The sequence below is a fragment of the Xyrauchen texanus genome, chromosome 3 (assembly GCF_025860055.1).
Source record: "Xyrauchen texanus isolate HMW12.3.18 chromosome 3, RBS_HiC_50CHRs, whole genome shotgun sequence".
In the NCBI taxonomy this organism is placed as follows: domain Eukaryota; kingdom Metazoa; phylum Chordata; class Actinopteri; order Cypriniformes; family Catostomidae; genus Xyrauchen; species Xyrauchen texanus.
The window spans coordinates 26,196,651-26,221,205 of record NC_068278.1 but is presented as its reverse complement, the minus strand read 5'-3'; the positions used below and the strand labels follow the sequence as shown (position 1 = coordinate 26,221,205).

The 24,555-nt window shown below is 37.2% G+C and overlaps 3 protein-coding genes across 7 annotated transcripts in view; 2 read left to right on the top strand and 1 right to left on the bottom strand.

Annotated features, from left to right (window-relative positions):
- LOC127633266 (drebrin-like protein B) overlaps positions 1–5,256 on the top strand; it is a 79,341-nt gene extending 74,085 nt beyond the window's left edge. The window contains exon 15 of one of the 2 annotated variants that reach the window (XM_052112240.1): positions 61–5,256. In XM_052112240.1, the coding sequence (XP_051968200.1) occupies positions 61–197 (137 nt within the window). In that variant the 3' untranslated portion in view covers positions 198–5,256. The remainder of the gene's footprint in view (positions 1–60) is intronic. The other variant, XM_052112232.1, reaches the window with a different exon arrangement.
- LOC127633288 (zinc finger protein 99-like) overlaps positions 1–24,555 on the top strand; it is a 301,889-nt gene that overhangs the window by 201,829 nt on the left and 75,505 nt on the right. The window lies entirely within an intron of this gene.
- The window catches only part of LOC127633275 (rhotekin-like), a 98,935-nt gene continuing 77,102 nt past the window's right edge, over positions 2,723–24,555 (bottom strand). For 3 of the 4 annotated variants that reach the window (XM_052112256.1, XM_052112266.1, XM_052112274.1), the window contains exons 2-12: positions 18,496–18,695; positions 17,894–17,955; positions 16,370–16,423; positions 14,870–14,987; positions 13,711–13,935; positions 12,810–12,904; positions 11,693–11,799; positions 11,483–11,611; positions 9,734–9,899; positions 7,913–8,017; positions 2,723–5,922 (exon numbers count right to left, since the gene is read on the bottom strand). In XM_052112256.1, the coding sequence (XP_051968216.1) occupies positions 5,285–5,922; positions 7,913–8,017; positions 9,734–9,899; positions 11,483–11,611; positions 11,693–11,799; positions 12,810–12,904; positions 13,711–13,935; positions 14,870–14,987; positions 16,370–16,423; positions 17,894–17,955; positions 18,496–18,695 (1,899 nt within the window). In that variant the 3' untranslated portion in view covers positions 2,723–5,284. Of the gene's footprint in view, positions 5,923–6,520; positions 6,624–7,912; positions 8,018–9,733; positions 9,900–11,482; positions 11,612–11,692; positions 11,800–12,809; positions 12,905–13,710; positions 13,936–14,869; positions 14,988–16,369; positions 16,424–17,893; positions 17,956–18,495; positions 18,696–24,555 lie in introns of all 4 variants that reach the window. The other variant, XM_052112283.1, reaches the window with a different exon arrangement.

Below are 24,555 nucleotides of genomic sequence, written 5' to 3'. Positions count from 1 at the left end.
AAAATGAAAACATGAAATCTCATTTGAACATGTCATTTGAAACTTCTCTATTCTCAACAGAGGATGAAACAGAAATCTCTTTTGAACCTGGTGACATCATCAGTGATGTGGAAACAATTGATAAAGCGTGGTGGAGGGGTTCTAGCAAAGATGGACGCCAGGGTCTCTTCCCTGCCAATTATGTAGAGACCATCTAAAAGTGTTTCCTTTAAGAACGGTTCCTCACCCCCCTTTTTAATCATTCTCAGGGACTAAGAACCTCGAAACCAAGTATATGAAGATGTACCAAGTACTTTGATACAAGTGTCACATGAAAAAAATGTTTATAATCAGATCTTAGCCAACAATTCCTTGTGTTCCAAAACAAGCAGCCAAAATAGACAATGAAGACTTTAATGAACATCAACTGCAAGATGCTCACACAATGTGAGCTTAGATACTGATTTCGGTTAGAAATGTACACAAATAATAATTTTTGCAGATTCTTTACACATTACATACATGTATTATCTACACATTACATCATTTATTATTGCACATTTTTTACTGAGGTGCTAAATGATACCTAAACGGAGGTGAAAATGTCAATTGGGGAGCGTAGTTTATGGCCTTGAACACGTAACTCCAACTAACAATAACAAATCAGATGGCCCTGAGTATAGTAACTTTTTTTCAGAACAAACAAGCATTATGTCATCGTAGCAGTGATTTATTTTTAATAAATTGACAGCTGTTATTATACGACTTGTTGTAAACTAGAGTATATAGACATAACATGCCATGTTTTCTTTGATGCAAAGATGTGTTTACTGAAACCCTATTGGTGTCTTAAGCCAAGTGCACACTGTATGATTTTTATGGTCCTTTTAGATTGTTGCTGGTCAGACTGTATGAGGTAATCCCAGTGAGTTCTTGGGTAAGAGCTATGGCACATTGAGTGACATTAGGTCAGACTGTACGGTACATATCGTAGCCAAGACTTTGGTCCCAGTTGTCCTGATTGACAGCGCTGATTATATTATGACATCTGCCCATCATAGGAGCAGTCACATTGTGCAACAATTTCTGACAAGGTCAGAACTTTGTCGAAGAGTAAGATTAATCACAAAGGCAATCAATTGGCTGTTGGTGAACATGTTACACTAAGCGAATGAAGACTGCCAATTTTACCCTATGACCAGAATTTTACAATCGCCCAAATTTGTCTCACTTGGCAAAATCATGTCCATAACTTACAAATGTGAACTCGGGTTTATATGCGCTAAATATTATTAACAGAAACCAACATGTTAAAGGATTAGTTAACCCAAAAATGAAAATTCTCTCATCGTTTACTTGATAACCAAGTAAAGACCCAGTCCAGAAGTGAATGACTTTCTTTCTTCTGCTGAACACAAATAAACCTTTTTAGAAGAATATTTCAGCTCTGTAGGTCCATTCAATGCAAGTGAATGGTGGCTTTAAAGAACTTGCATTGTATGAACATACAAGATGAAATATTCTTCTAAAAATCTTTGTGTTCAGCAGAAGATAGTCATACACATATGGGATGGCATGACGGAGAGTAAATGGTCATTTTACATTTACGCATTTGGCAGATGCTTTTATCCAAAGCGGCTTACAGTGCACTTATTACAGGGACAATCCCCCCAGAGCAACCTGGAGTTAAGTGCCTTGCTCAAGGACACAATGGTGGTGGCTGTGGGGATCAAACCAACAACCATCTGCTTACTAGTTCAGTGCTTTAGCCCACTACATCACCACCACTCCACTTTCATTTTGGGTGAACTATCCCTTTAATATTGTTTTTTTCTAAGAAATTAAGGATTAATTGATAAAATAGTGGTGTGGATGAACCAAACTTTATGGGGTCATAATGCTTCTCTTCCATCATTATGCCCCAGATAAAGGCACGTCATCCTAAACTGTTACTATAGTTGTGTTGTCTTTACTCTTGTAAAAGGTTGCCTTGAACCTTCTCTCTCCAAAATTACATTTTCTCATGTTCACTGTTCTGTAAATACTATAGAATTCATGTATTGTTGGTTTTCTATGTAATTTATTTATCTCTGACTATAGACATATTTCCTTCTAGTAAGGGTCTGTTTAATCCTTTGAACTTTCATGGATTTCAGTAATTAGTAGTTTTTCCAACTAACTAATGTCATTGAATGAATACAGTATCAAACAATAGAAGAATTGCACCAGTACATTTAGCTTGCTCTCTTTTAGTCACTTCTTTCCTCTGAAGTATTTCCTCTGAAATATTTTTTTTCTTTTTCACATGCAGCATTAATGCTTTACTGTATACAGGACATTAAGAATATAGTCACTACACTGCTTTCATATTGAGTATCATGATCATCAAGAAACCATATTCAATATATGTTAATGCATGAGGTAAAATTAAAGGGATTCACTTTACTGGTCAACAATTTGGGTCATATTGAGTTTTCCATCTTGAATATTTAGTTGTGTTCATTGAAACTTTATATTTTCCATTTTCTAGTAAAAATCATTTGACACTAGCACTGCAAGAATTAAAAAAGAAACTATGCCCACACAAAACTGTTGCTTTTACTTTTAATTGAATTCTTTATAATGTATTATTATTGTACATGATCAATGGAATATTTCTCCAAAGACAATGTGCATGCAGACTCACCTCCAGGTTAACATTCACCAGGTTATCTACCAGGATACTTGGAGCTTTACTCATGTGATAATATGTCAATATACATTTATTTGACAAAAATTAATATGGTAAAATACAACTTTAGTAAAAGAACAAAATTATAATTGTAAATTACAAAACTTTACAATAACACAAAAAGTGTTTGATTGAATTTACAGATTTTTTAAATACAACTCAGTGTCCCTTTTACCAGTTGAGAACTGTTCATTTTGAAGTCAGTGTCATCACAGTACTAAGACAAACCTAGTCTCTACAACTTCTGAATTTAAGTTTAATCTCATCCATATTTTCTACACTTCCACCTGTCTGACATTTATAATACACTATAGATGATATTATGAAGAAAAAAAAATAGCTGACATCTGTAATTGTTTATCTCAATTCAAACATATAATACATGTTTGAATACCTCATATATTATGCAGATAATCTTTCTGCATTAAAGTTAAACTATCAGAAATGTTACATTATTTTTGTTATGACAAGATAGATTGTAAAACCACACCTGACGTTATACTGATATCACTATAATGGTTACCTAACTAGACTTGTATTATTGTTAATAGTGCTAATATTTTAAATATTGGCCTCTTCAAACAAGTAAAACCTGACAATTTATCTGACCAGATCTGAAAGACTTTACACAGAGACTTAGGCATGAAATGCACATTTTAGAACCACATAATGCATTTTAAAACCAACAAGGAGGAAATAATGCAAGCTTAAATTACTGCATGTAAATGATCTACTTTGAGCTGTTGTAGCTTTGCATAGTAGTGCCTTTGCAAACCTTCACACAGTGCTTTTACTGCACTAGCTCAAAACTAAGCACCATTAAAACAAAGCACCCAGTTGTAACCCGAAATTCCAAACATATTTCATTGCTTGTGTCGAATTGTGGTTAATGTGTTTAATAATGTTTAACTTTATGAGATTCATGGCGATCTATTGACAACATAGGGTTCACATTTACAGAGTGAGATAACTTATGTACAGTATTCCTGAGGTCATCACAGTTAATATTAGTAAACAGAGTCACATTATATCCCATGTAATTTAGAGTTTTGAGACGTTTGCATCTTTGCATATACTATACATTGAAGCCATGCAAAGAGCATTTTGTGATGAATGATTTTAAAAGAAAGTCAGTCATTGGCAATGTCCTTATTCACATAACCAACGAGGAACAGATGATACATAATTTAAACTAATGACCGTCTGTTAGAAGACTTTCTTCTTGCAAGTTGAAATTCTTAATGTGCAGTGTCACTCAATAAGTTGGAATTCATATCAGTGATAAGATAGCTTTCACACATGGTAGGTTTATCTATTAAAACAATGTTTCAGTTCAATCAGTTGAACCTGTAATATTTGCAAGTATTTAATGTTAGTGATGATTAATCCTCAGAACTTTAGAACAGTCTAGCATGGCAAAGCATCGGTCTTTGTGGTCCATTTACATTATGTGGCCAAAAGTATGTGGCCACCCCCTTCTAATTAATGGGTTTGGTTATTCCAGTCATTTCAGGCAAGACAAATCATAACGCTACACCATACAAGGGTTTACATGCAACCTATCAAGAAAACTTGCTTGTCATATTTAACCACAAAAACATTCTCAAAAATCTGAAATTATATTTTACAAAAAGCATATTTAGACATACATTTAGGACCATTAAGATTTTTGGCATTGTGACTATTTTCTATATGCAAAATAGTTTCTTTTGATTTTGAAGTAAAATAAAACCAGGACATTTTCTTGACTGGTTTTGTGAGAATCGCCAACATTGACATTCTAGAGAATTGTGCTTCCGACTTTGTGGTGACAGTTTGGGGAGGGCCTTTATCTGTTCATGACAATGCCCCATAAAGATTTTTTTTTTTTATTAAACGTTCAAGAAACACATACGAGTGTGGGGTTTGGATGTCCAAAGTCAAATTTGTTAAATATAATTCCCATTCTTGTGAGTGCACTAAAATGACTATGAAGTTAAAGGGATAGTTCACCCAAAAATGAAAATTCTCTCATCATTTACTCACACTCATGCCATCCCAGATGTGTATGACTTTCTTCTGCACAACACAAAGATTTCAGAAGGTCAATTCAAATCAATTGAATGGTGACTAGACCTTTCAAGCTTCAGAAATCAAATAAAGGCAGCATAAAAGTAATCCAAACGACTCCAGTGGTTTAATCAATATCTTCTGAAGTGATGCAATCACTTTGTGTGAGAAACAGATACAAATTTCAATCCTTTTGACAACCTCCACTTTCACTTTCATTTATACAAATATACATTAATACAAAAAATATTTAAATATTGATCTGTTTCTCACCCACACCTATATTATCACTTCTGAAGATGTTGATTAAACCACTGGAGTCATATGGATTACTGTTATGCAGATTTTATTTGATTTCTGAAGCTTGAAAGGTCTGGTTACCATTCACTTGATTTGTATGGACCTATAGAGATGGCCGTTGAGCATACATGACCTCAGGAATCCCAGTTCTTTCCAGGGGGACACAGGAATATTTGATGGCTCTGATACACCAGTAAAGTTCTTACATAGGAGGAAGTATGAAAGCTACACCTGACTCTGCATCCAGTTCCTAGGGTCCAGCTTGACTCTCAGATTCCTGAGGCTTCGGCGAGCACTGGATGGTCTGGAGAACCCCAGGTCTGACTCTTGGCTGTTACTTCCCTCGCTGGAGCTGTTGCTAGAAGTTGAACTGGAGCAGGACAGGGCAGTTTGAGTAGGTCGAGTAGACATAGAGCCAGTGGACGGAGGCTGGCAGGTGCACTGGAAGCCGCCATAACCTCGACCACGCAGAGTGGAGAGCTTGGCGTCCAGGGAGAGGGTTCTGGGGCGGATGCGATTGGAAGAACAAGGGATGTCGGAGGACCATGCCTGGCGGAAGCAGGGGCTGGCACTGGCCAGGCTGTCACTGTCTGACGTCAGGCTGACATTGGAGGAGAGAATACCGGGCGTTCGGTAGCACTTTGGGCTCCGGGGTTGACGGCTGTGCAGGCGAGGGCTGGGCGATTGTGGGGGCAGGTGCGCGATACGGCGGTGCTGATGATTGAGGGGAGTTCTTGGGGGATCTTCTTCGAACAAGGACATCCAGTGAGGCGGCGCTGCATGATGGGACCTCAGCTCAAAATCTTTAATACGACGCGCCAGGATGTCAGTGACCGTTCCGATGTCGTCAGAGGTGTCAATAACTGCAAAGGAAGTAAAACGTGTCACAATGAAAAATGTATATTACTATACAGTGTGAATAAATTCACTTAGGCTGATGCCTCTGAGGCTGGAGTGCCACTAGCTGATTTTCAGTCACAAGCTTATTTTACATAGTCGTTTTAGAATCAGGATGAGGAACAATCCAAAAACACTTTAAATTGAAGTACAGCCCAATGATGAAACTGTAAGTCTGTTAAGTCTTTCCCTCACACCCTCGCTGTAATTTCCATCAAAAATCAAAGATGGGAATCACTAGGGAGTCATGATGGAACTGAAGGAGGATTGTAAAAAATCATAATATAAATGCCAAATTAAATAATAAATAAATAGATCAAGTAAATAAAATGTATAAAATTTAAATTTTCTCTGGTATTATTATGTATAACACTAAATGTATTATTTATTGTATTTAGTCAATGGTTAGCAGATTATTTTAAATCTAATTAAGGTCACCGATTAAAAACATGACAACACATGAGACGTCTTGGTCCTCACAGATCAGCTCTGAGACTCAGCAATAGCAGCTTTATGTGGGAAGAGAGGTAAGTTAGGTAAAATTTCTCATCACAGTTACTTCACCTGTCACTGTAATAGGAGGAGAGCAGAGCACGAATCTCAGCAGAGACAGCGTTATCCTGCAGCAAGAGCCCCTCACAGGACGCAGGGGCCGAGAGAGGGGCCACTGATGAGGAGGGGGTTAGCAAAATGCACGCAGGGGCAACAAATGTAGAGTTGAAGGGAGGGAGCGGGAGATGTAGTAACCAAATAATCATACAGTGTGTAGGGTATTTATAAAGTGGATGTTTGGATGAAACCATTTGTGCAAAGAGAAATGTAAAGGATCAAACGGAAGGGTGTATGAAAAATCAGAAGTGTGGAAAGACGAGGTAAAAACAGACAAGGGAAATGACAGTAAGAACAGTGAAGAGACATTAAAACCACAGAGAAAATAATACAAAGAAAAGAAGACAGAAAAAGAGAGAAAAAGAGTGTCAGTTTGTCAGCGACAATAGTTTTGTGATTTAGCAGTTAAAAAGAGATTGACATTTATACAGAAAGAGGCTCAGATCTGAGAGACGAATAGAACGTGCAGTTCAGTACACATGATAGTGTTAGATCCACAGACAGATCTGTATGGAAGCCCATTTACACCACATAAAAATCTAATTGTGCTTTGGTCAAAATTATGAGTTACTAAATCAACAAAATAAAATAATAAATAATAAAATAAAGACAAAATAAATCAACATTTTAATTATGACTCACATCTCTCAATTATGATTTATTGAGAGATGTGAGTCATAATTAAAATGTTGATTTATTTTGTCTCATAATTGTGACTTACATCATAATTGACTTTTTGATCTCATAATTTTGATTTAGTATTTCATAAATGACTTCTAATCTCATAATTATGATTTTTTTTATCTTAATATTACATCTCCTAATTTCGACCTTTTTATTTCAACCTAACGCATCTCATTATTTTGACTTTCAATATGACTGTCTCATTATTATGAATTTTTATCTCAAAATTATGACTTACTTTAATATATAATTACTTTTTATCTAATAATTATGACTTCATTTAATATATAATTACTTTTTATCTAAAAATGTGTACTTTAATCTCATAATTACGATTTAGTATTTCATAAAATAATTGTATCTCAATATTGACTATTTAATTTTGACTTCTTTCAATATAATGACTTTTTATCTAGAAATTCTGACTTTAATCTCATAATTATGACTTAGTATCTCATAAAATAATTTGTATCTCAATTTTGACTTTTTACCCCTGAATTTAATGACGTTTTATTCAATATTATGACTTTCTGCTGTTTTTCATTTCGTTCAAATTGGGCTCTATATAAAGCTCTGTTGTATTATATTGCTACTGTTGTGTATATTGTAAAAATATAGAGCTTTCATTCATTAGTGTATATATAGTGATTTGAATGCACTCACCCATCTCATGGTATAGGGAGCCCTGCTTTGGTGTGACTATGGCAGGTTTCCGTGGTGAAGGCAGCTCAATCTTCATCAAGTCATCACAGCACTGCCTCCATTGACCTGTAGGGGGCAGAAGTGGTTTAGTCAAACTCAAGGCTGATCACACATCAATCACTCTAAAATAAATGTTATACACTCACCTAAAGGATTATTAGGAACACCTGTTCAATTTCTCATTAATGCAATTATCTAATCAACCAATCACATGGCAGTTGCTTCAATGCATTTAGGGGTGTGGTCCTGGTCAAGACAATCTCATGAACTCCAAACTGAATGTCAGAATGGGAAAGAAAGGTGATTTAAGCAATTTTGAGCGTGGCATGGTTGTTAGTGCCAGATGGGCCGGTCTGAGTATCTGCTCAGTTACTGGGATTTTCATGCACAACCATTTCTAGGGTTCACAAAGAATGGTGTGAAAAGGGAAAAACATCCAGTATGCGGCAGTCCTGTGGGCGAAAATGCCTTGTTGATTCTAGAGGTCAGAGGAGAATGGGCCGACTAATTCAAGCTGATAGAAGAGCAACTTTGCCTGAAATAACCACTCGTTACAACCGAGGTATGCAGCAAAGCATTTGTGAAGCCACAACACGCACAACATTGAGGCGGATGGGCTACAACAGCAGAAGACCCCACCGGTACCACTCATCTCCACTACAAATAGGAAAAAGAGGCTACAATTTGCAAGAGCTCACCACAATTGGACAGTTGAAGACTGGAAAAATGTTGCCTGGTCTGATGAGTCTCGATTTCTGTTGAGACATTCAGATGGTAGAGTCAGAATTTGACGTAAACAGAATGAGAACATGGATCCATCGTGCCTTGTTACTACTGTGCAGGCTGGTGGTGGTGGTGTAATGGTGTGGGGGATGTTTTCTTGGCACACTTTAGGCCCCTTAGTGCCAATTGGGCATTGTTTAAATGCCACGGCCTACCTGAGCATTGTTTCTGACCATGTCCATCCCTTTATGGCCACCATGTACCCATCCTCTGATGGCTATTCCAGCAGGATAATGCACCATGTCACAAAGCTCGAATAATTTCAAATTGGTTTCTTGAACATGACAATGAGTTCACTGTACTAAAATGGCCCCCACAGTCACCAGATCTCAACCCAATAGAGCATCTTTGGGATGTGGTGAAACGGGAGCTTCGTGCCCTGGATGTGCATCCCACAAATCTCCATCAACTGCAAGATGCTATCCTATCAATATGGACCAACATTTCTAAAGAATGCTTTCAGCACCTTGTTGAATCAATGCCACGTAGAATTAAGGCAGTTCTGAAGGCGAAAGGGGGTCAAACACAGTATTAGTATGTTGTTCCTAATAATCCTTTAGGTGAGTGTACACTGGAACAGTATAAAACACCCTAAAACAATACTACTATAGTCTTATTTGGTGGCAGCGTCATCTCCATCAATCCTTTTCTTACTATAAATATATTTTCTTATTTCCAGCAATCCGTTTAATATCAACACTACAACAAATTAAATAATATATACTGTAATATGGTTTGATGAGCTGTGTTCTAAGTAGATGTAAAATTATCTATAGCAAATGTCCTAAATTGCTTGGCAACCATGAACAGTGTACAAACTAAAAAAGGTTTAGTAAATAATTATGAATCAATATATTTATTGAACATCATGTCTTTATGCATATTGCTGTAGCCACGGTTTTATAAAAAGACTTTAGCTACTAGTTATTTACCACAGTTAAGGGGGACTAACAATGGTGCATTCTAGTAAGTTTACAGTTCATCTAGTCATTTGCTCACTCATATCATAGAACTGTTGCCAGAATGCTTCCATCCAGCACTGTGCGTCCTCTCTGCTGTCTGCCGCAAGTGTGTGAGTCACCTCCTCTCCTCCATATTGGTTAGTGATACAGATATTCTGTGCCTTGCTGTGAGGGTCCTTCTCTGCTGCTCGTATTCTCGTCTCCTATGATAAAGAGATGCAAAAAATAAGTATTATATATATATATATATATATATATATATATATATATATATATACATATACACATATACACACATACACACACACACACACACACACACACACACACACACACACACACACACAGTACTGTGCAAAAGTCTTAGGCAGGTAAGATGTTTCACAAAAACCTTTGTCTTAAGATGGATATTTGTATCTTCTGCTTTAGCGTGTTAATTAAAAAATATAGATTTTAGATTCCCAAACATTTCTTTTGCGAATAGAAAAACAAGGAGCCCTGCAGCAGATGGGATTCATCTGAACATCGAGTCAGTCTGGGATTACATTAAGAGACAGAAGCAATTGAGACAGCCTAAACACATAGAAGATGCTTGAAACATCCTATCTGCCATGAGCCTTAAAAACTGTGTACAGGTGTACCCAGGAGAATTGGTGCCGTTTTGATGACAAGGGTGGTCACACAAAATATTAATTTAGCTTTGTTTTATGTTTACTGGACTTTGTACGACATTAATTGATCAATCAAAACTATTTATGGTATTACTAATAATAATAATATTTTCACTATACAACATTTCTCACAAGTGCCTAAAACTTTTGCACAGTACTGTGTATAATATATATATATATATATATATATATATATATATATATATATATATATTAGATATATATTTGCATTTTAATAATATATAAATGATGCATTATTGTATTGAATTGCACTTGATATTATGATGATAATGGTCAACTGTTATTAATAATATCAGAATATGTATAATTAACCACACTAATAATATCAGAAAAATGCATAATTAGCCATAGTAATAATATCAGAATTATATATAATCTCAGGCAACCAAATTTCTACATAGCTGTTTATTTGGTACAGTAAGTAACCATGTAATAAATGGAATGGCATAAAGTCAGCCTGTTGTTATTGCAAAATAATCCCCTTCAAGGTGACACAGGACAACTCATGGTCTTATTCAGCCTTTTTTGTTTTTACATTCTGAACTGTACATGTGTAGTTCTTCATAGGTAAAACACAGTTTTTTAAGTGAAATAACCCAGCTATATCTGAACTTTAGAAAGATTCCTTTTGCGGTATTTCTGTTTTTCTCTGACATGCATTTGTGCAGTCTTAAATAGTCATTAAATTTACAACCAATAGGTGGCAGCGGAGCACAAGTGAATCTGTCCAGTGCACCACAGTCAACTGAGAGCTGAGGAATGTGCAGACTCATAGTGCAGCTCTCAAAAGGTTAAAACAAGCCCTTTGTGCTCATGACATGCATCTCTTTGGGACACTGAAAGATCCAGACCCCGTCCACGACAAACAAAAGGCCTTTTCATAACTAGTGACGCAATGAAGAAAGTTCTGACAGCAGAGTGTCTCATAATACGGGTTAAACATCTCTTTATAAAAGAGAAGAATCCATGATTTACAATAATGCTGTTATGAGATTCATTATGTAAAACATCTCATGATATTTCCAAAGCCCCTGATACCATGTGAATAAATGAGTGCGCTTAAAATAGCCATAACAGGACTGAATGTGGCTTACTTTGTTAATACCAATTGTTAAGATGGGCTCCACCTTAGACTCCATGTCTTCTTTTTGGTGATAACAGAAGAGATTTGTCCCTTTTAAGACACCATAGACATTTGTCCAGCCTTGTGGCTCACCTCCGAGCTTGAGAAAGGAATGAAAATGTTAGCCCAAGAAAACTGAATATGATATGAAATTTTGTGTATGTATGTGTGTGTCTCTCACTTTGACTCTTAGGCAGCCACTCATCATCTGTTGTGTCATACAATGAGGTTGGGCAGCCAAACGACAACATACACTGCCATAAAGAGGCAACCAGAAAGAGCACTCCTCTACAGTGAGAGAGAGAGAGAGAGAGAGAGAGAGAGAGAGAGAGAGAGAGAGAGAGAGAGAGAGAGAGAGAGAGAGCGAGCGAAAGAATGTCACAGTCCTCAAAGTAATAACACTCCTACAGCGAAAGTTGAACGATCTAACAAAGTTAGAAACTATTTCAGAACACAGTAAACACAAGCTATTCAAATTATGTCAAGGTGGCACTCTACTGTAAATAAACTATCATTTGCCAGACTGTCCAACCCACACACAGACTGCCTGTAGTAACTCCTTGTATATAAAGATGGTCAAGAGCACCTCTTATAGGCATTTTACACATCATGGCTGGCCATTCAGGGATGTTTATGAGCATGACCCTAACACCATAAATCTGACAGACTTCGATAATGCACACACACACACATGCATGGACACACACATGCACAAACACACTGTATAGGCCTTTAGATGTATGGTGTCTGTAATGAATTACCTGCAATGTGAAGAAAACTAGCATATCATAAAACGAATGTGCTTTAAATCATATCCCAGTGGCACTTGTGTTACAATCTCTAAATCAAACAGACCACTTTCTCTCACTTCATTCTATTTGGAACGTTATTCCCAGTAATTATTTTGAGTCCATGTAATCTTTAATCAAAATATATTTACTTACTCTTCCTCAAAATTACTATTCTACTGATGTCACTGACGCCACAGAGGGTCTCAGATAATGCCAACCAACAGTCAAACAGCTATGCAGGCATTGTTTTAGCAAATGAATATTCAGAGATGGCTAAATTCTGGTATGTAGCACCCACTTTTCACTAACTACCCTATGCCTGATTAATAAAATAACTGCCCTACATGATTTCTTGTTGAATATCCCATTTCACACAGAAATACATCACATCACATTACAGAAGTGAAATGGGTTGCAAACAGGGATTTATATTGACTTTAAAAAAAGGGGTTTTAATAAAGAGTTGTAGAAAGAGAGGAGGAGAGATCAGAGAGTTTGGCAGCTCACCATTTCCTGTGATGGTGAGGTCATGTGTGCGGAAGCTGTCTTGGACATGAGCGAGATTGAGGGTTGTGTGAGCCAGAAGGTGATATTTGGGCCCCCTGTAAACAAACACATATAGACAGAACACACTGAGAGAGGGACAGGGCATATGCAAATATTTTAAAACAAAGAAATTCATCGGTCTTGCATTCTCAAAACACCAATCAACAAGGTCTTCACATTCACTGTGTCAGGTACATGATTTTATATTTGTATGTAGGTAGTTGACATATAACATGTACATGATTATCAACCAGCATCAAAACTAATTAGGTTATATTTGACATATAAGTATAAGAGAAATTGTACATCTTAGGTCCTGTGGCTAAACATTTCTATTAGGTAAAATAAAAAAATTGATCAATTGTCACACATTATACATACATTTCTGCATATACATGGTGAAATTATTTATTTTTCACATATCCCAGCTAAGCTGGGGACAGAGTGCAGGGTCAGCCATGATACGGCGCCCCTGGAGCAGATAGGTTCAAGGGCCTTGCTCAAGGGCCTAACAGTGGTGTCTTGGTGGTGTTGGAGCTTGAACCCCTGACCTTCTGGTCAGTAACCCAAAGCCTTAACCGCTGAGCCACCACTGCCTAGGTACATCACTATTTAATCATCCTTTGCTTTCCTTGGTCTATTTTAAAGGCATAGTTCACCCAAAAATTACAATTCTGTCATAATTTATTGAGCCTCATATAGTTCCAAACTCATAAGACTTTAATATTATGTCATACAGGTTTGGAACATCATGAGGGTGAGTATATGATGACAGAATTTTCGTTTTAGGGTTATCTATCCCTAAAAAGTCCTGCAGTGTGACAAATACATTTTATGAATGTGTGTGTTTCTACACACTCACGGTACAGAGGGTACAGGCAGTAGGATTGTCGCTCCTCCTCCATTGCTGGTGGGGCTACAGGCTCCAGGGTCCATGGCCGCCCTCATTTTCTTTCCCCCTGACCTGCCCAGAGACGAGCTTAGCTTGCTGGCCAGTTTACGCGATGCGCTGCCTGCTGAGTAGTCCTCTTCAGAACAACAGCTGTACAGCTCCACTCGCAGCTCAAACCCTGGGCCTGCCTCGTTACTGCACACAGAACCACAGTTAAATCATTACACTCTCACTAATAACTGACTAGAGACGCAAACATGTCACTTACATCAGCAGAAATATAAAGAGCGGAATATTATTAACATTTAATATTAAAGGGATAGTTAACCCAAAATGAAAATTCGCATAATTTACTCACTCTCATGCCATCCCAGATGTGTATGACTTCCTTTTTTTTTCGGCTGGACACAAACATGCTTTTTAGATCTTTTTCTGAAGCTCCAAAAAGCATATTAAGGCAACATAAGTGTAATCCATATCACTCCAGTGTATAAATCCATATCTTCAGAACCAATAAAATGGGTGTGGTTGAAAAACAGAATATTTAAGTCTTTTTTTTAACTAAAAATCTTCACTCGCTTTCTACTTTTGTTTTTGGCAATGCACATTCTTTGCATATCGCCACCTACTGGGCAGGGAGCATTATTTAAAGTAAATAAGGACTTAAAAATTCATCTGTTTCTCACCCACACTTATCATATCACTACTGAAGACTACTGAACCTTCAAAGTTCTAGCCACCATTCACTTGAATTGAATGGACCTACAGAGCTGAAATATTCTTCTAAAAATCATCGTTTGTCATACACATCTGGGATGGCATGAGGGCGAGTAAATGATGAGAGAATTTTAATTTTTGGTGAACCATATCTTTAACAGAAAAGTACATATGTGCATTTATATAAAGTATACACTTGGAAACTGTAATTGAAATATATTATTTGGCAAATTGAAGCACAATATGACCTGTATCTGTATCAAAGACATTTACAAATGTGAACATAATGTGACTATGCTTTTATTTATACATATTTATGTATACACACTTAAATGCAAACCAATCATAAATATTTGGTGGTCACACAAAGACGAAGCATGTGTGGAAAAGTTAAAAAGCAACCAATACTTACAAGACAATTGTGTTGTCAAAGCAGATGTCTGTGAGGGTCCTGTCCACCATCACCATGTCTGTGTCAAAGATCTCACCACCCAACTGCAGCAGACAGAAGACAGCACACCGATGCAGCTCTGAGAGGGAGAGAAAAAGATAGATAGAAAGAAAGAAACATAATTCTGATTGCTTTGAAAAGTAATAGCACACCACTCCTCAAGTCACATGATTTCATTCAAGTATCATTCATGTCCGTAGCACAGAATTTAATGCCTTAAGCTACGTACACACTGCCAGCGACTTTATTGCTGCAGGTCGCCAGTGGCTGGCGGTGAAGTCGCTAGTGGGCGTTCCCACTACTGGTTGCCTAGTAACGTTTATAAATGACATTCACGGATGTCATTCCATTGCTGTTGACAGCGAATCTCTTTTCTTGCCACTAAAAACAAACATTTTGTAGGGAAAAGACTAAATATAAATGGAATCAGTACATAAAATGCTTTATATCAAAGATGAATGAGAAACAAAGCGTGCTGTTTGCCAGAGCGGCTGTTTATCTCTGGCTGAAAATGCAAATGTCGGTCTGTATGGGTCCATAAAATCCCCGCGATCTCAGATACACCTTTCCACGCAGTATTTTTCTTTAAAATGTCCTTGTACGTGGGAAGAGACATATCATAGAGCACTGGAACATTTCTAACAGCAAGAATTAGCCTTTCATCCATCTTTCCGTTACTGCAGGAGCTGAGAGAAAGAGAGAAGGATCACGTGAGCTCTCCGTCATCTCTCCTATTGGCTGTCAGCTTCGTTAGTCGCTCCAAAGTTGAACTTTTCTCAACTTTGTCGCGTCGCTGGACACGCCCACATCTAGCGCCAACGGTCGCGACAGCTCGTATCGCCGGAAGTCGCTGTGCTCGCATTGAAAATGAATGGTATTGAGTCGCTGTCGCGCGCGATGTCGCTGGCAGTGTGTACGTACCTTTAGCAAGCATCACTAGTTATCACACACCAAATTCAACATTACATAAAACTGATATAATGTTGTAATAACCCTAATCATTTCTACAGCTATTTAAATACCTATCATTATTATCCTAGATGCATTAAAAGAAGAATGCACATATGTAACCTTTTCCATGAGAGAAAAGCACATGCATGTGGAATTCTGAGTTGCATTATTCAACAACGTCACCTCTTTCAGTTGCTGTAGGCACCTAATGCTAAATTAAATTTGTCACAGTTGTCTGGAAAAGGGTTTTCAATGCCAGTAATAATATTATATTTACCCAGAGGGCTAAACTGGGCCTGAATTGTTCATAAATAAATGTGTGTTTCGTTATATGCATATATTGTATGCACAATGCATTTAAAAAATGTTCCATATTGTGTGCATCTCTTTGTAAGTGAAATATTAACAACAGCTTACATGGGTTAATAAGATTCAACATTAAGTATTCAAAAGAGACAGCAATATTATTTAACCTGCATATCAGAGTGAAGAGGAAAAACAGATTGTTACCTCCTTTGTTCTTAAAATACTCAGTGTCTTTCCACATTAGAGGTATCCGAAGATCTGCAACACAGAGGAGTCGGAGGTCAGAGACAAAGTTATTACACACACGCGCTGGCTGTCACTCAGTGTCAATCAAGATCACAGTATGCCACAAACACACATCTGCTATCTTATAGCAGACTGGCAGTCAGTATAAATTCCAATTATCACACTGGCCCACCCACTACATCAAGACCACATTAATCAATTCAAGATTTGTGTAATTAGGCCTGTTGTAACTGCAGCAGAACTTCATTAAATTAATAGGAAGGGGCCATTAGGAAATAATTAATAGGATAATGACTGTAGAAGAAAGTTGCTGGAAAAATGGAGATGCATCAGAAGGATGAATAAAATAATAAACATTCTGGATGCATTTATGTGGTGACAAAATGGTATTACAGTATGCATACAAGTAAGGTTTGCATTTGTGTGTGAGTGACTGCAGAGTACGGGTATAAAGAGCTCTAACACCACCTAATGTGCATCTTTGTAATGATGTCATAAATACACCATTTACAAAGTATCTCACTGTGGGTCTCCAAACCAGATTGAACTGGGAACTCAAGCAGTTTAAACTGGGAGTTAATAGCATGGGGTGTGAAGAGGGGGGTTGGTTCCTCTAAAAGATGCAGACAGTGAGCTGGGGAGGACGACTCATAAAACAACCCGACAGCAGCCTAAAAACACAGGCGCTGATATATAAAACAGCAGGTGTGTGAATTAGTGCTCAGAGACCCACATAAAAAAACTGGTGAGCATGATTTACACATACACTACCAGTTAATGGTTTGGACACACTAATTTATTATTATTATTATTTTACACATTTTTAAATAATAACAAAGTCATAAAAACTATCAAATAACACAAATGGAAGTATGCGAATGCAGTGACCAATACAAACAATCTAAACTACATTGAAGTTTAGTGTCTTCAATTTCGACTCAACACTCTGCCTAGATTACAGTTCTACACACTCGCTAAACCATATTAATAAGGAATCGACCTGGGATGCTTTTTCAAAAGTTTTGAAGGACTTCCTATGTATGCTGGGAAACTTGTTGGCTGCTTATACTTCTGATACAACTAATACATTTAAAAAAATATATTTTATTAAAATGTCAGTTTTGTAAAGGAATTCATACATAGGCATGTTTTAGTTTTAGTTTTTACAAAAGTAATTTCAAGCATTCGAAGATAAACCTTTAGATTAAAAATTCATGTTTAACATGATCATGAAGTGAAAGAACAAATTCAATGAGTCCAAACATTGACTGGTAGTATATTACAGAATCAAAAGTAATACAGAATCAAACTCGGGGTTAAAAAAAAGTTACGATGCACTTGTATTGGTTTCCTGATTAAAAGAACAGACACTATTATGATTACACAGCCATTATACTGTACAGTATATAGAATTACACAACCACTTGTGCGCACAAAAATACTCTATAATATTAAATGAATCACAAGTAGCTGTGAACATACCTGAAATGGCTACTTTGCCTTTACATGGGGATCGGTCATCCATTGGTCCTGCATCAGAAGACCTGAACACAAAAACATACAAAAAAAACCCCTAATTGTCTGAACTGTTATGTAATCTCAGTTATATGTGACTAAAAAAAGCACACCAACACCATCTTTAGGGTGACATGCTGAGATCCTGACGCAACATTTGGGATTAAGCTCGTCAAATGGGCTACACTAAACTAGCCACACTGAACTCTGTGACATCAACACTATTTTGCACTGAGGTGTCATGTGATTTGTGGCTGTCAAATTTGCTCTAGTTTCGTCTTAGAAACATTCTGCTATTTTTAGTAAGAGCTTATAGAAGTGCTTGTTGCACTGTAATGAGAAACTTAGAAACGGTGCATATTTTGATTAAACATTGGTTATATTTGTTAGCATTGCTTTATTCAGTGTTGATTATATAATGGAAATGTTTTATCCAAAGCCACAGGCCTATTATCTCATTTAGCTTTTATAAAGCGTTTTACAGCTTAGCCAAAGTTTAAGATTTCACAAACTGAACTAAATAAATTTAGGCTGAAATAAATAAAAAAGTACTGAAAGTGACCTCTGACCTGCGCGCGACCCGCTGCATGACCTGCGCTTCCTTCATGCGCTGGAGCTCAGACATGTAGGCCATGATGCGGGCGTTGCAGGTGAGGAGACTCTTGGAGGCCTCCAGCGCCTGGTCCCTCTGAGAACATGCAGCAAGCAGCTTACACGCCCCTTCACGCATCCGGATCTCATAGTCGATTTTCTTCTGAATGTCACTGTCCTAGACAAACCATAGAGTACTGTCAGGGTTGTTGCATCCTTTTCGTATTATGTTGTTACCAGTAATAGATAGTTTACTCCATGCATTCTAGAATCACAGGTGACATGGCAGGCTTATCATATACCATGAACTGACACATTTTGGTCAAATACACATGCTTTGTATGCATTCAGATGCATTAAAAGTGAATAGTGACAGACTAACATCTCCTTTTGTGTTCCATGGAAGTCATACAGGTTAGAAAGCATAGGGCTGTAAAGACAAAGAACACACTTAAGAGTAAGCAGTTACTATGTGCCACCCAGCTAGCATAAAGTTCAAACCCAGTCATGTGGCCATCTGCTCTGTAATGGACTCTTTCAACTCACTGTTTGTCTCAATGCAGTGATGTATGAAATTGAATATGGAAGTTAACAAGCTGGAAGAGATGCTCTGGTTTCAGTTTACCCTACACTGAAATATGTAAGGGAAGAAAAGGAAGGCAGGTACGTATGTAGGAAGAAAGAAGAGGTAAGGCATTTACAGAGAAGATTTCCAATTGGTGAATTTAACCCACTGTCATTAAAATTGACTGGAATGGGGCTTAACGTTGAGTGCACAAGAGAATAAATGAGGAAGAGAATATGGAAAATTGAGAGATTTTAACCCATATTTACCACAGACAGATTGCATATTTAATTAAACACAAAAGAAAATAAGGCTTTGAGAGTTCAGTCTAATTTTCACAACCCATGTATTCCAGTTCATTGTCAATTGCCATTTTGAGGGAAGCCATGTGTTTCATCTACTGAATAACTGATACCCAGTTACACACCAGCACAACATATTGAATGGATGGTTCATCCATACCTCAGTCATTAGTTCATGTTAAATTAAATATGGTGTCCAATCTGAATGTCTATTTTAGCTCCTCCAGGCAATTGGTTTCTTCGCTTACCCTGCCATAAAAGCATTTCTGGCCAATCCTGTCTTAGCAACTGTTGCTGGGACACCATTACTCTGACATGAGTTTGTTATTTTCCAATGAGAGTCTATGGGGGTGATGTGTGTTTGAGAATATTATCCATTTCGCTTATGAGAATATTTTGCCAAAAAACGTTCTGTTGACAGCAATCACCCATTGATTCCGATGGGAAGTTCTGCAGAGCTTGTCAGTGTGAACGACTGTAACCAAGATGGCGGGCTTAGTGAAGGGTAAATTATTTAAGAAAATGCTGATATGCTATTCTTACATCTATTTCAGTCAGGACCACTTCCGTTAAATTAATACTTTTATTCACTTTTAGACAATTGATGCAATCTGTTGGTGTTTGCGGTATGGTTCTGTTCTGGGCAAACTCACCTCCCATTCATGTAGATATGCATGGACAGAGCAGGGTGTGCACCGAATAAACCACACCCACACAGGGGTACCAGAACAGTTTCAGCAGAATTATTACAATGTAAAAAAAAATGTTTAACATTATGACAATCCTTAACTGCATAATAGATTGAATAGACACTTAATAGAACTTCCACTACTATATATCAAGTCGGTAAATCAAGAAAAAAGTGTGATAACACATAGTAGATTCCAAACTGCCAAATCAATTGTAGTCTTAGAGCATATACAAGAGGTGTAGCTGGGGATGGAGAAGGGTGTTAAGTGCAGCTTGCATACATTTAATGAAAAGGCTGCTAAGGCATGAAGCGATTGAATTGTATTGGTAGATGTCATGATCAGCTGAGCTTGACTAACATGACCCATCTATACTGACGCTCTGCCTAATAGAAGGCTGATGGTCAGCACACTTCTGTCTGTACTGTTCTCTTAAGTGGTACTATCCAGACCCTTCTTATCTTCTGGCCCTTGTGTCTTTCACTAGGGCTACTGTTGCCATGGCAACATCTCATAAACCCTCTTTTGTGTGCAAACTTCAGGAGCTCATTAAAGTCTAACCCAGGCTTCAATTGAGATGGTCCAACTGTTCAGCCCACTTTTCAATCTTAATTTCTTCCATTCACTCCTTTCAAAAGGAAATCAGGTTTTGATTTACAATTAATTTAACTGCATCAGATCTTACGGTCATTGTCATAAGATGACTAAATGAGCTTCAAAAAAAGCTGAGCAGTATTAACCATTTATGACCATTAAGGAATCTTGATGAAACAAGATAAAAGAAGTCTGTAATGAATATGTCTTCAGATTGGTGTAATATGGACAGATAGTGAACACCTTCAAAGAGGTCAGTAGAGCTCAGAGGATTACTGTCACCATCCTGCTTTCACACAGAGACAACCACTTGCATACAGTGCAGCTCACAGCTGACCACCAACAGCCATCAAAACACTGTCAAGTGTGAGAGAGAGCAGAGCTTGAAAAAGGAGATGTGTGTGTGTGTGTGTGTGTGTGTGTGTGTGTGGGAGAGAGAGCGGAGACCAGATCAAGAAGATAATCCATAACAAGACGTACAATTATAATATTGCTTCCACCAAACTGTAATTGTGATTACAGATATTGTTACTACTACAAAATTGCAGTAACTTAATATTAGACACTATTGTCATAAAAAGCCAAAATAAAACAAAATAGCAGATAAAGCCACTGAATCCTCTTATACTGTTTGAAGGAGAGCAGTACAGCCAGTACATTGTAAGTCATTTGCATGTAAAATTTACAAATGCTGTGTACATCCCAGAACTGTATGTTAGTGAATTCCAAATTTTCACTTCTGCTGGAAAAATGAGACAAAATGAGGCAGTGCTGAGAATAATCAATAATTTTAAGAAAAACAAAATACAAATTTTTAGAAAGTAAAATGTAAAAAAAAAAACATATTTTTACCATGTCAGTTACAGTTACTTTTTCATTTAATTCACTTCTTAAAATTAGGTCAAGGAAGTTTGCATGGAAGAACACAAAGATTTCCTTGATGTAAATGCTATTCCTACCAACTAAAATGAAGAATATGTAAACTTTCCTGAATGCGACAGTTTCTGTAAAAATGGCTTTATGAATATTTAAAACATAAATTTGTTCTGCTCCTGAATTTTAATTATTAAATGAGGCTCGGTGACTCTAATAAGAAGAAATAAGTCATAATTCGTGCATCTCAATCAGCTCCCTATGTCATAAATCAGTATATCGTGAACACGAGTTCGGGTACTGTTAAGGGTGTTCATCCATGGATTATTGGGAGACTTATGATTCAATCACCTGCAGTATGATAATGAGGTATAAATCAACAACATGGCTTTATAAATGACACTATCGTGCATTTTCGTTGTATATTTTAGTCTTGTTGTGAAAGATAAATTACATAAATGAAGAAATAAACAAATATGTTCTTTTTTAACAGTAAAGATAACAGAAATTTCTCTTTTAAAAAGATAAAATAAGATTTTGACATCATATAATTACACTTGCGTTCATCCTGTCATGACATATTGAACATATGATGTTCCCTGGTTTTTACAGTGCATTGTGGGAATTTTTAGGGTGCGAAGGTTTCAGTGCATTGGAACAATTTTGCGATTGGGATAGCCCTAGAAATGGCAGACTCTCTGATCAGTGCCCTGACTACTGAACTAGGGAGCTGATAGAGATGCAACCAAAGTAAATACTACAATAAATATCTGATTTTAGCATTTGGTCATCCTCCTGACAACATTTATATGTAAAATTGTAAATACCAGTAAACATCATCTAATCATATGGTCTGATTGGCCCACACTATGTCAGACAATCAAACAAATAACAGTGTCATAACATTCTTTGTATTCCATCCACAGTAAAGTATTTATAAATGTAAATAAATATTAATCAATTAAATTTTTTTTTTAGCATGTAGTAAACATACAACAATATGACACAATGGCCCTTCAAAGACACTTGCAATGTTGCCAAGCACCCCCTCCTTGTGACAGGTGCTAGGGCAGAGCAGCGTGCCAGGCGGCATGTGTGTGCCAGTCAGTTTGACTGAGTGAGGGTGGAAGACTGACAGCAGAGGTTGTGAAAGAGCGAGGGATCTAGGAAGGAGCGATGAGAGGAGAAGGGAGGAAAATACAGCAAGTGTTCTGTTCTATGCTAATGAAGCGTGAGAGTTGAAAATGAACCCATATGAGAATAATTGAGGGAGGCGGAATCTTCCCTAAGAGAAAGAGAGTGTGAAAAAAATGATGAGTCTATAATTACAGTGACAAACGCTACAAACAAAACGTTCATTTTAGCCACACTTGAGAGACCCTGGAACCCTACAGCTACAGGACAATCATGAGAATGATCGACTCATGGCTGTCAGACATGTGAAGTACTTGGACTTGGTAATTGCTAATAATTACACTATAAAATGCTTCTTGTTCTTCAGCAGTATTACCCCCCAGCATTTGCAAGATTATGTATGCACAAATGTGACCCAGGCCAGAATATCGGAAGCACATACTTTTGGTGGCAGGGGAAATGAGTCATGGGAAGTGACTCTGAAGTGACTTTGGTCTTTAGAGAATATGCTACACTGTCCCAGAAAATACCTTTAATAATAAATGTGAACTAATGGCTGTCTTAAAATGTCAAAATGAATAAAATGTAAAAAGAGGAACTTGCCATATTGAGCCAGATCTAAATCACAGTAATGCAAAAAGCCAATGTTTGCTGTTCGAGTCATTTCAGCCAAACAGTTTGCATAAATAGGCTTTTCATACTTGAAATTGTTAACCCAATATCATTTTAACCCTGGATAACCTGGATAATCCTGGGTAATACACACCATTCATATTTTATGCTGGGTTAGTATTTTTTATCTTTGGTTCTGCAATACTTCAATTAGCTCTGGAGCAGGGCTTCATTGGAGATAAAAATAAAAGTTGCTTAACCCAGGGTAAACCCTGTGTTAAGAAGTGCTTGAAAAGCCTGTTAGTGTTATAAAGCTGAAACACTTAGCAATTAACAAAATAACTACAGTTTTGCTCAGAGATTGTCATTAGTCATGAGCTAATCCAGCTTAATAAATAACAATGTGAAGTTAATAGGCCCTCAGGCTCACTGTATCAAGTGATGTCCTCCAGGACATATCTCCTGGGGATAAGTTCTCTTAATGGCTTGTTTGTTTTGTCTTGTTTTGCCTAGTCTGTTTCTCACGCTGAGGATAATTCTTAAACGTTGACCTCTCTCCCATATCACATGCTATTTCCAGCAGTGATGTCAGAGAACCATGCCTCAAGTCTAAGATCTGCAGAGCAATTTGTTGCAGTCATGTCTTATATATCACACGGAATTATCCATTTTAGTGTTCTTTAATAAAGTTCCTTATGTTAAATTACCCATTTAGACTGGGAACAGAGATTGAGATTAGTTCTGGACTAAATATTTGTTAAAATAAATACATTACAGACGAATAAAGCACTATAACTGAAAAAGTCTGAATCAATAACTGCCAAAATGACCAAATTCATAACGATAAAGAGTGTCACAGTTTACTACTCAAAGCCTATTTTGCTTATGTCAGAGGAATCAAATACTGTGTCGTTTCCGTTTCTAAAACACTTGGTTGCAATGATCTGCTTTGAGCTTTCCTGATTGATAGCAGCAACTGAACGCCTGAACTGGAAGAAGAAAGAGAGGGGAGAGTTAAATATTTGGGGTTGTGCTGAATGCATAGTATTGAAAAGGAATCAACCTTGCTTGCTTTTGCACACAGGTGCATACAAAGGCCCACTATGTTTACCACACACACTTCAATACAAGTAAAGCTCACTTGACAGAATTTGTTGAACCATGTTGATTACCACAAAATGTAATTAGACTCATCTTTTCTTAAAAAAAAAAAGCAGTGAGGCACTTGGAAGTCAATTGTGCCAATATGTAAACGTTAAAATACTCAGG